This window comes from Thermobia domestica, chromosome 12, assembly GCF_964235325.1.
Source record: "Thermobia domestica chromosome 12, izTheDome1.hap1.1, whole genome shotgun sequence".
NCBI lineage: Eukaryota > Metazoa > Arthropoda > Insecta > Zygentoma > Lepismatidae > Thermobia > Thermobia domestica.
Genome location: NC_137465.1, coordinates 99786597 through 99799551, shown reverse-complemented (window position 1 = coordinate 99799551; position 12955 = coordinate 99786597). Strand labels below are relative to the sequence as shown.

At 36.1% G+C, this 12955-nt stretch overlaps 1 protein-coding gene across 3 annotated transcripts in view; it reads left to right on the top strand.

Moving 5' to 3' along the window:
- The window catches only part of Rbcn-3A (rabconnectin-3 alpha), a 354959-nt gene that overhangs the window by 223555 nt on the left and 118449 nt on the right, over nt 1–12955 (top strand). For all 3 annotated transcript variants that reach the window (XM_081733859.1, XM_081733860.1, XM_081733858.1), the window contains exons 33-36: nt 1732–1995; nt 8547–8654; nt 8812–9001; nt 9827–9990. In XM_081733859.1, coding sequence (XP_081589985.1) covers nt 1732–1995; nt 8547–8654; nt 8812–9001; nt 9827–9990 — 726 coding nt within the window. The remainder of the gene's footprint in view (nt 1–1731; nt 1996–8546; nt 8655–8811; nt 9002–9826; nt 9991–12955) is intronic.

The window sequence follows — 12955 nt, the reverse complement described above, 5'->3', positions numbered from 1 at the left end:
AGATAGCAACAAGCGGTTTCTCGAACACTATTCAGCATCCCAAAAATAGGTTCTCTTTCTGTTATGAACTCTGTAGTCAAACCGGAAGTGGTAGAAATTAACCATTTCAAATTTCAGCGCTATTCCTCATAGAACATAAACGGCAATTGTTAGGGAAAAGGGACTTTTTGAAATCAATTCTGTACCCTAAGAGTAGATTTCATTTCCACCTTCCTACTAAAATAGTAAGTAGTAGAAATTTACTAGTACTTGCCGTACGAATATTGTACTTTGTAGAGCAACAACGATAAGAGAAAGGGAGGAGCAGCTTTTTGATATGGATTCAGCGTTCCAGGAACAGTTTTATCTCGATCTTTTATCTCTTAATGGCCAGAGCGAAAAAAAACGTAAATATTTGTATAAAGCGACAACCAGTTTTCTGATATAGACTCAGTACCGCAAGACTGTGTTTCATCTCTGACTTTATTCTTCTATTGCAACCGGAAATGATTAACATTAGCTACCACTTCCGGTATCTATATTGATCTCCATAGAGCATAAACAGTAAGAGATAGGGAGTGCTGTCCTTTTAATATATATTCAACGTCCAAGGTTCAGGTCCTATCTTTGATCTCATCCCTCTATTACGATCACAAGTTACAAACTTACCACTTTTTGTTTTAGTATTGAATTAGCATAGTTTGGAAGTCTGCCGTCCTTCCACATTATGAAATGAAACTCACTTATTTTGTTAAAGAAATTATATCTGAGACTAATACAGCACAACAAATAAAGTAACCTAATAATGTCTAATTTCTTTAAAGCATATATTATTGTATTATGATTGTGAACAGTAAGTGATAGTTAACTTACAGTTATGTTTACTGTAGCAACGTAGTTTAGACTATGCGTAGGAACGTATAACAGAAGTTCTCAAAATGGCGCTTAGTGAACGTCAGTGTAGCGTGCAGGATGTGTGCCTTTTTCTAAATATTTTTATGAGTTTATATGTCCTTTTAAAAGTTACTATTACATCTACAATATGTGAACAAATAATTTTAAGTCATAAATCAACTAGAAACAACATTAATTGACAGAAGAAAAGTTAAAAGCAAGAATTAAGATTCAGTGTTTTTTTTTAATTAAAAAAAAAGTTATCTGAATATTCAAATACACTTAAACTTGACAACGTTAGTTTTTTAAAACAATTAAGTAATTCAGTTGAATCTCAACATAATATTCATATCTATGTATTTTTAAAACACTGTAAAATAATATTTGAGCATTTATGAACTACAAATATTTATCAATGTATTGATAACAATTAACGGCCCTATGGTAGTTGAAATGTCATGTGTTTCGTTTGTGTTCACTTGATTTCAATATGAAGTTTTCTGCTACAATTATTACAAAAGGACATTAAAAAGTGGAAGACACTATAGACACTGGGAGACAGACCTTCAGCTATAGAAAATATTCATTCAAACGTTACATTATATATTTATATTGGTGACATGGATTAAGTATCCTCGTAGAAGAGCCATAAAGAAAGAAAGAAGAAAGAAAATCCAGCAGTTCGTTAACTGTAATTTTATCTGTGTACATGCAAGGAACACTTATTATATGTAGGGTTAAATTCGCAGTAAGGTACTGTTAACTGACATATCTTTGAAATTTGAAGTTCTAAAATTATTTCGTTTCTTCTGTCCAGTATACTGCAATTGTACACAATAATTTACTCTGTTTTTACAGATAGCGAAGGCAGCGTATCAAGCAAAACAAGATCCATTGGATGCTGCAATTTTTTATCTAGCTATGAAGAAAAAGAATCTTGTATGGGGTTTGTACCGATCGAAACGGGACGAAAGGATGACAAGTTTTTTTGCGAATAATTTTAGTGAAGACAGATGGAGAAAGGCTGCATTGAAAAATGCATTTGCACTATTGGGAAAACAGAGATTTGAACATGCCGCAGCATTCTTTCTGTTGGCTGGAGCTGTTAGGGATGCAATTGAGGTATGTTTAGTATAATTACAAAAGTTTTAAGGTCTATGTAGCTCCTAGTTAAGAGTAAAAGCTATAAAGGTAACCAAGAAAGTTCTGTCGCTTTTTCACCCACCACCTTCGAACATCGATATGTGACCTAAAACGTACCTGGAAGGTCATGGATTCCATCGCGGTAGAACTTGGTGGGCCGTAAAGCAGAGAAGGTATCAAGTGCATTTTGCACCTCTACTAGGGATTTGAACTGACGTCCTTTAAGGTGATTGTTCAAGGAATGGAACAGGTGATAATCGGACGGTGCAATGTTCGAGGAGTATGGCGGATGCAATAGTTTCCCATCCAAGGCGTAGAATGATGTCTCAGGTCATCCTACAGGGTTCCTACATTCTGGAAAATTAGGGAATGTCAGGGAAATGAAAACATGTCAGTGAAATCATCCATTTTGCTTAAAATGTCATGGAAAGTCAGGGAACGTAAATGTGCAAGTGTAACATTCTCTTTTTCATTCTAACATTGTTTCCTCTCTATCGGTTGTACAGATTGACATGTGAAGAGAACCACAATGGTACAGCATTCCCATGATGACAATGATGCAGTGTTGCTATTTCGTGCTGAGGGAGTGAAGTACTCGTATATATATATATATATACGAGTACTATATATACAGGGTGTAACAAAAAAGTACGGCAAAATTTCAGGGGTGGATTCCTTATGAGTAGACAAGCAAAAAAGTTTGTGTGAAATAGCCACATTCTGGTCGCTTCTTAATGTGACTCAATTTAAACATCAATAGCTCAGCCCCTAATTAATCTAGGAAGCCCTGATTACCCCTTAATTTTGGTAATATTATTTCATGTATGTGGAGGGTATCACGGTGGACGGGGTAGGGTAATTACGTGATTTAAAAAAAAAAGAACAGATAGTCCCCCCCCGTCCGCCGTGGTACCTTCCACATGCATGAAATACATATCGGCGGAAAGCTTCATCCTTCAGAAACGCATTGATACCAAAATTATCTTCCTAGCTCAATTGTTATTGATCTAGGAGGTGTGTTATTGATATTTAAATTGAGTCACATTAAGGGGTTACTAGAATGTGACTTTCACAGCACCAGACTGCTTAATAGCCGTAACTCTGTAACGATGCATTTCCTGACATATGAACTTCTTCTGCTTATCTACCCATAAGGTATCCACCCCTAAAATTTTGCCGTGCCTTTTTATTACGCCCTATATATATATATATATATATATATATATATATATATATATATATATAATTGATCATGTAAAAGTGGAAATCGAAGTATGACTTGTCATTTTCGTGGACATCATTTCGTGTGGTTTTAGGACAGAAAAAAACTACTGAAAGAACTGAAAGCATCAGATAAAGATAAACTAGCTTTCGGCTTAACTGTCGAAACTTTTTGCTGGGTATAATCAAGAAAAAGAGCCCTCTTAAGTACAAACTTGTACGTGCGCTGTCAGCTTTGGATCCAAGACTACAAAAGAACAAGCCAGGACTTTCTCAGACTAGGATGAAACGCATCCTAGAAACTCTGCATGTACACAACAGAATATCTGACTTTGTAGCAGAGAAAGCAAAGTGTAAATTTATGTCTTTCTGTACTGAAATTCAGGGATCACATGACTTCAGAGAATACGAAGAGAAGATGGGCAGCATCAAGTTAGATGACTTCTTTGCAAAGGTAATGTCTAAGAAACAAAAATATTCTGATTTGTGGAATGTTGTGAAAATGTTTAATTTCATCCCACGGCAATGTTTCAGTGGAGGGCGGGTTCTTAGTCAATAAGACACTTATTATAGGAAACGAAATCGAAGATTCTCTGGTAGCACAGAGGCGAGTGCATGATGCAATTATGTACTATAGAGGTGAAGAATCTGTTCCTGTTGATCGAAGACTACTTCTCAGCTCGGAGACGCTATGAGAATCACCTTAAACAGAAACGAATTAAAAGTGCAGAGGAAAGTAAAATCAAAGGTTAAACTAAGTGCTGAAATTAAAAATTGGAAGCATACATGGAACATTCCATGTCAAATCAACAAGTCATCAGACTTGACCATCTCAATTTTTTGTAAAAATTGGTGTACAGCTTTATTACAGTAAGAGATGAAAAAATCCCAAATATTACCTCTCCCCCCTGAAAGTGTCTTCATACAGGGTGTTCAAAAATGTCAAAAAATTGCATTTTTTCAGTTACAGTGATTATCAAAAATTGTCATAAAATGCTTAATATGTGCACTAGAGACGTAAAACAAACACCATTGGAAAGCTTAAAGATTGCTCTACAAGTTGCACTATATTGAAAAAAACCTGTAAAATAAAAAATAGCACTTCAAAAATTCAAATTAAGATTTGAATTTTGAATTTCGCATAGAAATGTCCCTCTCAATTTGTTCAAAATTGTTCATTTTGTAGTCTCATATGTATACTGAAACACCACAAAGTTGTATTTGGGCACTCAATGGGATCCGATTCAAAATTCAACATAAACCAAACATTGCACGATATTGACCATGTGAATATCTGGATTCAGATCGATAACCATTGGCCTGGAGTTATTTACCTGCAGCATCAAAGAAATTTATATTCAGTTTCATTTGTTTCTTGATGTATTCATTTGAATTTACACAATTGTCCACCTTTCGAGTTATTTAGAGAGGTATTACGTTTCCGAACAGTGCTCAATACAAGTCATTATTCTTGTTAGTCAGTATGGATGTTTCTAAATTTATATTGGCTACATTGATACATGTTATTTTCATTCCTTTGTTTCAGGATTGCTGTCACAGATATGTGGAAGTGGATAATTGAAATAGGAAAAAGAATTTATTGACTAATTGTTTGTACTGAAAGTGTGTGAAGTGATTGTGAGCAGTGTCACTGTATTTCATAACACATTTGATACAAATATTGTGAAAGGGAGGGACATATATCCCTCCCTTTAATAATGTGTTCTGTAATAGCAACCCTGAAACAAAGGAATGAAAATAACATGTATCAATGTAGCCAACATAAATTTAGAAACATCCATACTGACCTGTATTAAGTACTGTTTGGAAACGTAAACCTCTGTAAATAACTCAAAAGGTGGATAATTGTGTAAATTCAAATGAACACATCAAGAAACAAATGAAATTGAATATAAATTCCTTTGATGCTGCAGGTAAATAGCTCCAGGCAAATGGGTATCGATCTGAACACATATATTCACATAGTCAATATCGTGCAATGCTTGGTTATGTTGAATTTTGAATCGGATCCCATTGAGTGCCCAAAATACAACTTTGTGGTGTTTTAGTACACATATGAGACTACAATCTGGACAAGTGTGAACAAATTCAGAGGGACATTTCTCAGTGAAATTCAAAATTCAAATCTTAATTTGAATTTTGGAAGTGTTATTTTTTATTTTGCAGGTTTTTTCAATGTAGTACAACTTGTAGAGCAATCTTTAAGCTTTCCAATGGTGTTTGTTCCATGTCTGTGGTGCACATATTAAGCATTTTATGACAATTTTTAATAATCACTGTAACTGAAAAAATGCAATTTTTTGACATTTTTGAACACCCTGTATGGGGACACTTTCAGGAGGAGAGAGGTAATATTTGGGATTTTTTCATCTCCCACTGTAATAAAGCTGTGCACCAATTTTTACTAAAATCTAAGATCGTCAGGTCAGATTTTGCCATTTCATTGGTTGATTTCACATGGAATGTCCCACATATATTATTAGGTACTGTGTCATACATATATTATTATATACTTGATAAATTTTATGTATTAATAGATAACAATTACACTTATTAAACATAAGAAATATATAAATGGTAATTGAAGGAGTGTGTTGGACGGGTATGGGGATCGAGGAGACCGTTAAAAAAGTCTATGATAGAACTTGCCCCATATTTTCCCATTTGTATTCAAGAATTTATGTCAACGAAAATAAGAATTTGTGTCAGGGAAATCGATCTGATGCACGATGCCGCGAGTAGTCCATCAAACATACAGGAGAACCTTCTTCTGGTGCATTGCTGGTTTCGACTGTTTTGGAACCGGTTCATGGGATGCTAACCAATGATGATAACGCCGTGGAGCTTCGTACATCACCCATTTCTCATCACATGTCAACACCCTGTCCAGAAATAGCTCCTTTCTCAGACGAGACAGTAGAGAAACATAGATGTCTGCTCGCGTTACCTTCTAGCCCGAAGTCAAATCATGTGGGACTCATCGACCCAAAATGTAGTGCTTCCCAAGTTGGAGGTGCTGCCGAATGGTTTCTCCACTCACACTGAATTGTAGTACCAGTTCCTCATATGTCCGGCCACTGTTCGTCTCAATTGCTGCCTGAAGATCTTTATTTTGTACATGTGTTGGTCTTCCGGCACGTGGTGCGTCTTCGAGTGTTTCATCACTGTCCTTAAACTTGTTAAACCACCACTGCACTGTCCGCGTAGTCACGTCACCCTCACCAAAGGCCTGGCACATCTTCCGCTCCGCTGCAGCGGCGTTTGACCTCAGTTTGAACTCGTACAGCATACACACCCTTATGACGCTCTGTGGAGGTCCCATGTTCACTCTATCTTTACGGAAGTTCACGGTGTAACTGAAGTGCCACAGCCAGGTAGTATGTCGGATATACCCACACCAACAAGTGACCTTCACCTTATCTCCATTCGCATTGAACTCACGGTGTGAGAGCCAATTGAACAGAAACCTCCACAAAAAGTGATAGAACTTTCTTGGTTATCTTTATAGAACCCCCAAGTTAACCGAAAATTATTCAGTTTCTTATGAAACATGTTTTAACATTTTTTTCCCAGTGAGTAAGAATTATAAGAGGCATATGTATTAATATCGTTATCACACATTATAATATTATCCAGTTCTAAAGTTAAAAGCGACATTTGATGTGGAGTGATAATTAAGGAAGTTACTGGATGGTCATATCACATGCTTAAGGTACACCTACCTGCCTTTGTGGAAGGTAGAAGACGTAAATGAAATAATCTTTCTCTGGATAGATATATAAAGTACAGAAGAGCTAATATAAATTTTAATGAAAGAATGAATCAAGTGCACAGTACTTTAAAGAAGAGAGGCCCAAAAGTATGTTGACGAATATATCCAAGTTGAGTAATACTACTCAGTAAATTAGATTAAAAAGAAATATATATATATATATATAGGGCGCAAAATTTCCGGTCGCCAGGTCGCCACTGGCTACTAAAAATTTAGAGCTGGCGACAAGTGTTCAGTAGGGATAGTTTCTGCCTAATCTTACAGGGCTGAGCAGCTTCTCTTTCGCACGAAAATAATTGTCACTGAGTGAGAGAAAACATGGAATGTGAAGTTTTCACAACGTTGTAATTCGCTCTTCCTTTTACATCCTCAATCGAAATGGTTTGCCTTCTGCCTTCAGAAAATTGAACCCTCTGAGCGTAGCATTACAGACTAAAGAACTTTTACTTTCATCTCTAAAAATGAGAATTGAACACAGCATCTCAGGATTAGAAGACCTAGAAAACAGCCTTGGTGAAAGCGAACAAGAATTCTTGGACTTAGGTAAATTAAGGGATCTGTTTCAGGTAAATTGAGGGATGTGCAGCTCAAATTTTCAATCTGGAGAACACGAGTTCCAGAGTGTAAAACTAGTGCTAATCAAGGATGCGAAAACGGATGTTCATAACAGAGCGGTGGCATTCTGTATTATCCGAGATAGTTCTGTCTTTATATATTTGACAATTTAGGTTGACCTCCTAAAGGAAAAAATCCTTGAATGTGGTGGGGAGAAATAAAATTGCTTTTTAAGTACTTGCAACTAGATTTATACAGAGAAAAAGTGAACCTTGTCGTAGCAGAGTGAGCACATTATAAACTTTTGTTTTCTTCATTAACGTTGGAACAGACACTGATAAAGATTTACAGTGAAAACTTAATTACGAGATTCCCAAATTTGCTTCCAACTGCCACATTTTGTTAAGTTTTACCTGTGAGTACTGCTTCATGTGAGAAGCTTCTGCAATCCCCACAGAGTTAACTGTCTACAAGTATTCACTAAAGACTGACACACTGGATAATTTGCTGACAATTTCTATCAATGGTCCTTCATTTAAGGACTTTGATCCGAAAACTGAAATCGAGAACGAGTACTTCAGTGCAGAGAGAGATCGTTACACAAACGTGAAGTCTGAAGGTAAGGTATTTTTAACTTGTATATGAATTCAAAATTGATTATCACAAATCTAATTGTCTGGTTTTGAAATTGTGTGCCCTGATGTAATTTCTTTGTCTGTCAAACCAAGGCTGTGTTGGATTGGCGAGTGAGTCTGGCTTTGAAATATATATACACCAAGAACTTGATGAGTTTCTGCTACGTTGTGAGAAATTAAGAATAAGGTACTGAGTAAGAGGATCCTTGTGTTGAGGGAGATGTGGGCAAATAGAATTAAGAAGAGATGAAAAGAAATGGAAGTACTTTTTCTCAACATTCTTCTTTTATAATCTTTATTTTTAATCATTTTTTATTGTTTTATAGGTTTGCTTAAATAAATTAGATGATTTCCAGTTAGCCATGATAATTGCTAGATTGTATGAAGGCGATCTTGATCCTACGCCTCCCAGTTTACGACGGCTTTTATATGAGGTGAGTATATAATGTTAGAGCATTATACATCTCTATAATTTCTTTCTAGTGTAATATCATAAAACATTTATAAATATTCACTTACGTATTTTTAAATTATTGATTTCAATTGAAATTTGAGCTAGAATTTAATCATGGATAATTCCTTTACTTGCAGGAAATTTTAGGCTGTGATAGTGAAGGTCAGAACCAAAATTTAGCCAAAGCACATCCTGACCCGTTTTTACGATCTATGGCGCTGTGGATTTTGAAAGACAATACAGGAAGCCTTAATACTTTGCTACAAACAAATGTTGGAACTTACCATCCTCAGTACATTGATGATGACAAACCTGAGAGTACTTCTGGTAAGATTTAGATAATATGCTACTTTCATAATACCGCTGTAATTATGGTAAAGTAGTGCGACCAACGCTACCAGAGCTGAAGATTAAAAGTGGCAAGGTTGTGCTCCAAAAGTAGCGGATTTGAACTATTTGTAGCTCAAACATAAAAATGAATTATTTTGCATCTACACACTTCTAAGCATGTATATATTCTTATCGATTTAATGGAAACACCTGGAGTTGTAAATATATGTTATATAAAAAATTCAGTTTTATTGAAATATATATCACCTTCAACAATTAGTAATGAGATTGAGATTATAAATCAACATTATGCATTCATAATACGTTAAAATATTCATCTTTTATATGCAATTATGTATAATGAGAATTTGATTCTGTATGTACATTAGTGATAGTTCTTTTATTATTCTTGTTTAATCTACAAACGCATTTTCTACATGAATGTTGAAGTTTTGGGGAATTTGTTTGCAATGACTTATTGTTTTAGTGGAATATCTATGATGAAGATATTGAATAAGTATCATTTAGGAATGCACTCGATTAATTATACAAAGGGGGAGTCCACTCTGATAAAGAAACCAGTATCACATGTGGTATTAAAAATGATCAGAATTTTGTAAGAGTATGCAAAGATACGCAAAATTTATTATTATTGTCAGTATTATTCAGTTTGGAAGTTAAAATGTTGATTTGAAAACTTACAAATAAAAACGTAAACTATAATATTATACTTAGGTTAATTAGTGTACTATAGTTAAGATCGTTATACTTATTTTATAGTTTGAAAGTGTTGTTGTGCATTAATTTACATTTTTATTGCAGCGAATCCAAATGTATTTAACTTTTACGTGTATCTGAGAACGCACCCTCTCCTTATAAGACAATATATTGCTTCTACGGCACAAGATAAGAAAAAGGGTCATGCTGTAGTGCTGTCTGGTTTTAGTTACGGAGGGGATACCAAAACTGCTAATCAGGATAAGCAGGTATGCTAAAATGTATTCATTATTATTTTTAGGTACTTTTTAAAATTATGTTTAATTTTCTTTATTCGTTCATAGTATTCTAAGAGTACCATTTTCAGCGTAGTTCTGTTAGCAAGTAGGAGTAACTTATTCCAAATGATACCTGCTCGGACAACACTATACACTATTGAGCATCGAGGGAAGTGTGTTGGACGAGTGCCACAATAGTTAATAATAAACTTGTCAGATCAGCTATTAATGCATGGTGTTTGAGTGTGATGACATGGAAAAGGTATGGCGGCGATTGACAGCAGAAATATGTCAGCGCAGTGAAATATACAGGAGAATGAGTGTAGTTTATGTTACGAAGTATATATCGGAAACAAATGTATAAAACACGGTACAAATATTCCTAAAAGATCGAGAACACTGCTGCCTAGCCTGGACGCGGGAAGTCTTCGTATGTCCCTGATCTTCCCAGAACATTCGTTTCCAGTTCTTTACAGTTGTTTTTGATATATACTTCTACCTCTAAACACTCATTCTACTATGAATTTCACTGGGCTGATATCCCTGTACTGACAACAATTGAATAACAGCTCGTTGATTAACCATATCTTTTCCGTGCCCCTGCAGGGAAACGACACGCATTAATAGCCAGTCCTGTATGCATGCATGTTTATTACTACCTGTTTTGTCATTTGTCCAACACATTTTCCTCGATGCACTTCCCCGGAGAAGTTTCAGTTGGTCATGCTTTGTATACATACACTGGTCAAAACAATTAGGGGAGCAAGCCAGAAAACAGAAGACCGAGGAACATAGAAATTTCCGGTGTGTTAAATATGGGAGTAGTTGTCTTAATTACTGCAGTACACCAGTTCTGAGTGGTCTGCACGAAAAACATAGATGTGACATCATATAACACGAGACAACTTGCGGTAAGACATAAATTAAGCAGTCAACTTGGGTACGATAATAGTGTCGCTTTGACGACCATTGAGTGGAGATGGGCATCTGTGGTGTAGTGTTGAATAGGAACAATGGTAGATAACGTGATTTAAGGAATCTGTGGTATAAGGAGGCGTGGTAGAATGGAAGCCGGGCAGACCTAAAGTGTAGTAGTTGGATTTTCTTGGCGTATATCGTAGTGCATTTCCAGACTCTAGAAGCACTTTCAGAATACGTTGGAGGTCAGGACAAGTCAATCACGGACAGTCTCAACAAGAGAAAACAGTTATTCGGCTCGGAGAAACAGGTGCAAAATGTAACTTATTTGCAACACGAGATTGTACTGATAACGGGACGTTGGATGTCAACCCAAACCGTGTGCCATCGATTGCGGGAAGAACTGCGCGAAGGCCGATGGTCTGTGTCCATTTGACCGCCCAACAGCATAGGGCCGGCAGAAACTGGGCTGCTGAACATCGTTAATGAGGGCATGTTGAGTGGAGTACTATCCTGTTCTCGGACGTTATGTTTCAGCTTACAATCAAACAATCTACGCATTCTTATCTGGAGGGTACGTGGATCGCGAAATTATCATACCATGTGCAGGAGGTATTGTAATACGGAAGTTGTGAAAAAATGGCGTGAGCAGGAATAAATACTGGACAATGCACGGTCCTCGGGGTCATTTAGAACGATAATGTAACAGCTCAGAGGTGAGATCTTCAGATCTCGTGGTCGTATGGCTGCAGCAATTGGTAATCGTTTCATTTTTATAGATAGTAGTGCCAGAGCTCACCGAACACGCGTGGTATATATGATGCTGCAGGCAGTTGGTATCGTACGGACGGTATGGCCAGCGTTTTGTCCAGAACAAATCTCATTAAACACTTGTGGAACCCACTCAGCAGACATGTTGCTACTTGACCAGCACCAGGTACAACTCTTCAATACTTGGCAATAGCCATTCTGGAGGAATGGAGAAATGACCCACAGGCTAGCCCTAACAAGCTGATCCAGTCCATGCTAAAGAGATGTGTAGCACTTTTATCCATCGGGGAAACCACACATCTTATTAGAGGTGTGTTCTGTTGTGAAAATGTATATTTTTGTCATGTTACTGTGATGTGATGTAATAATCTTGTATATTTTTCATTCAAGTGCAAAGATCACTTCTGGAGTTCATTCGTGTTCACCATTCAGCACAAGTGCATTGTGCTGGTTACGGCAGCAACACCCACAACCAAATGTATCGGCAATTTCGATCTCCCTCGGTCGTTTTTCTGTTTTCAGGATTGCTCCTCTAATTTGTTTGACCAGTTGGTGTAGATTGAAGTTTGGGATTAGCAGTTCAAAATTAATCTTCAAGTAATGTAAAGAGTTACTACCCTGTTAGTGTTTGATTTTATCTGGGAGATATGAAAGCAGTCAGAAGTCGGATAAGATGAGAGTAAACCCAGGGATCGTTTTAAAATCGTGGCATGTACTTTAGCTGGTCCGTTTTTCTCATGGAAATAAATCTGTGGAGTCTTTGTGTGTAAGAACTTGGTTGAGAATCAACAAAAGCAAAGTGCAGAAATTCAGACAAAACATTATGGTATTATGGAAAAATTAAGAATATTTATTATTTATAATTATTAGTGAATAATAAAATAATCATTTATCATCCTCCAGAAGAGTATTTTGAACTTGCTCGATACGTAAAAGAACTGGAGCAGGCGATAGTAGTAAGATAGTAGTGCAGCCACCAGTGAAAGTATATACTTATTCTATACTTGTTTGTTTCTCAATACGAATAATTTATCAATTTGATTACAATATATTTATATTTAAAAAAGTCTTGCTTCGCACTATGGTGTGTATAGTGTGTATTGTGTTTGGCTGGTAACGGAATAAAGGTTGTAAAAGTGAGGAACATGGAGACATTGCAAAACTTTTTAATAGCTTAGTGATTCAAGAAATACAAAATCGAGTAAATATTAAAAATATCTTAGCACTTAATAATCCGAAATTATCAATTTTCATGTAATATTTACTG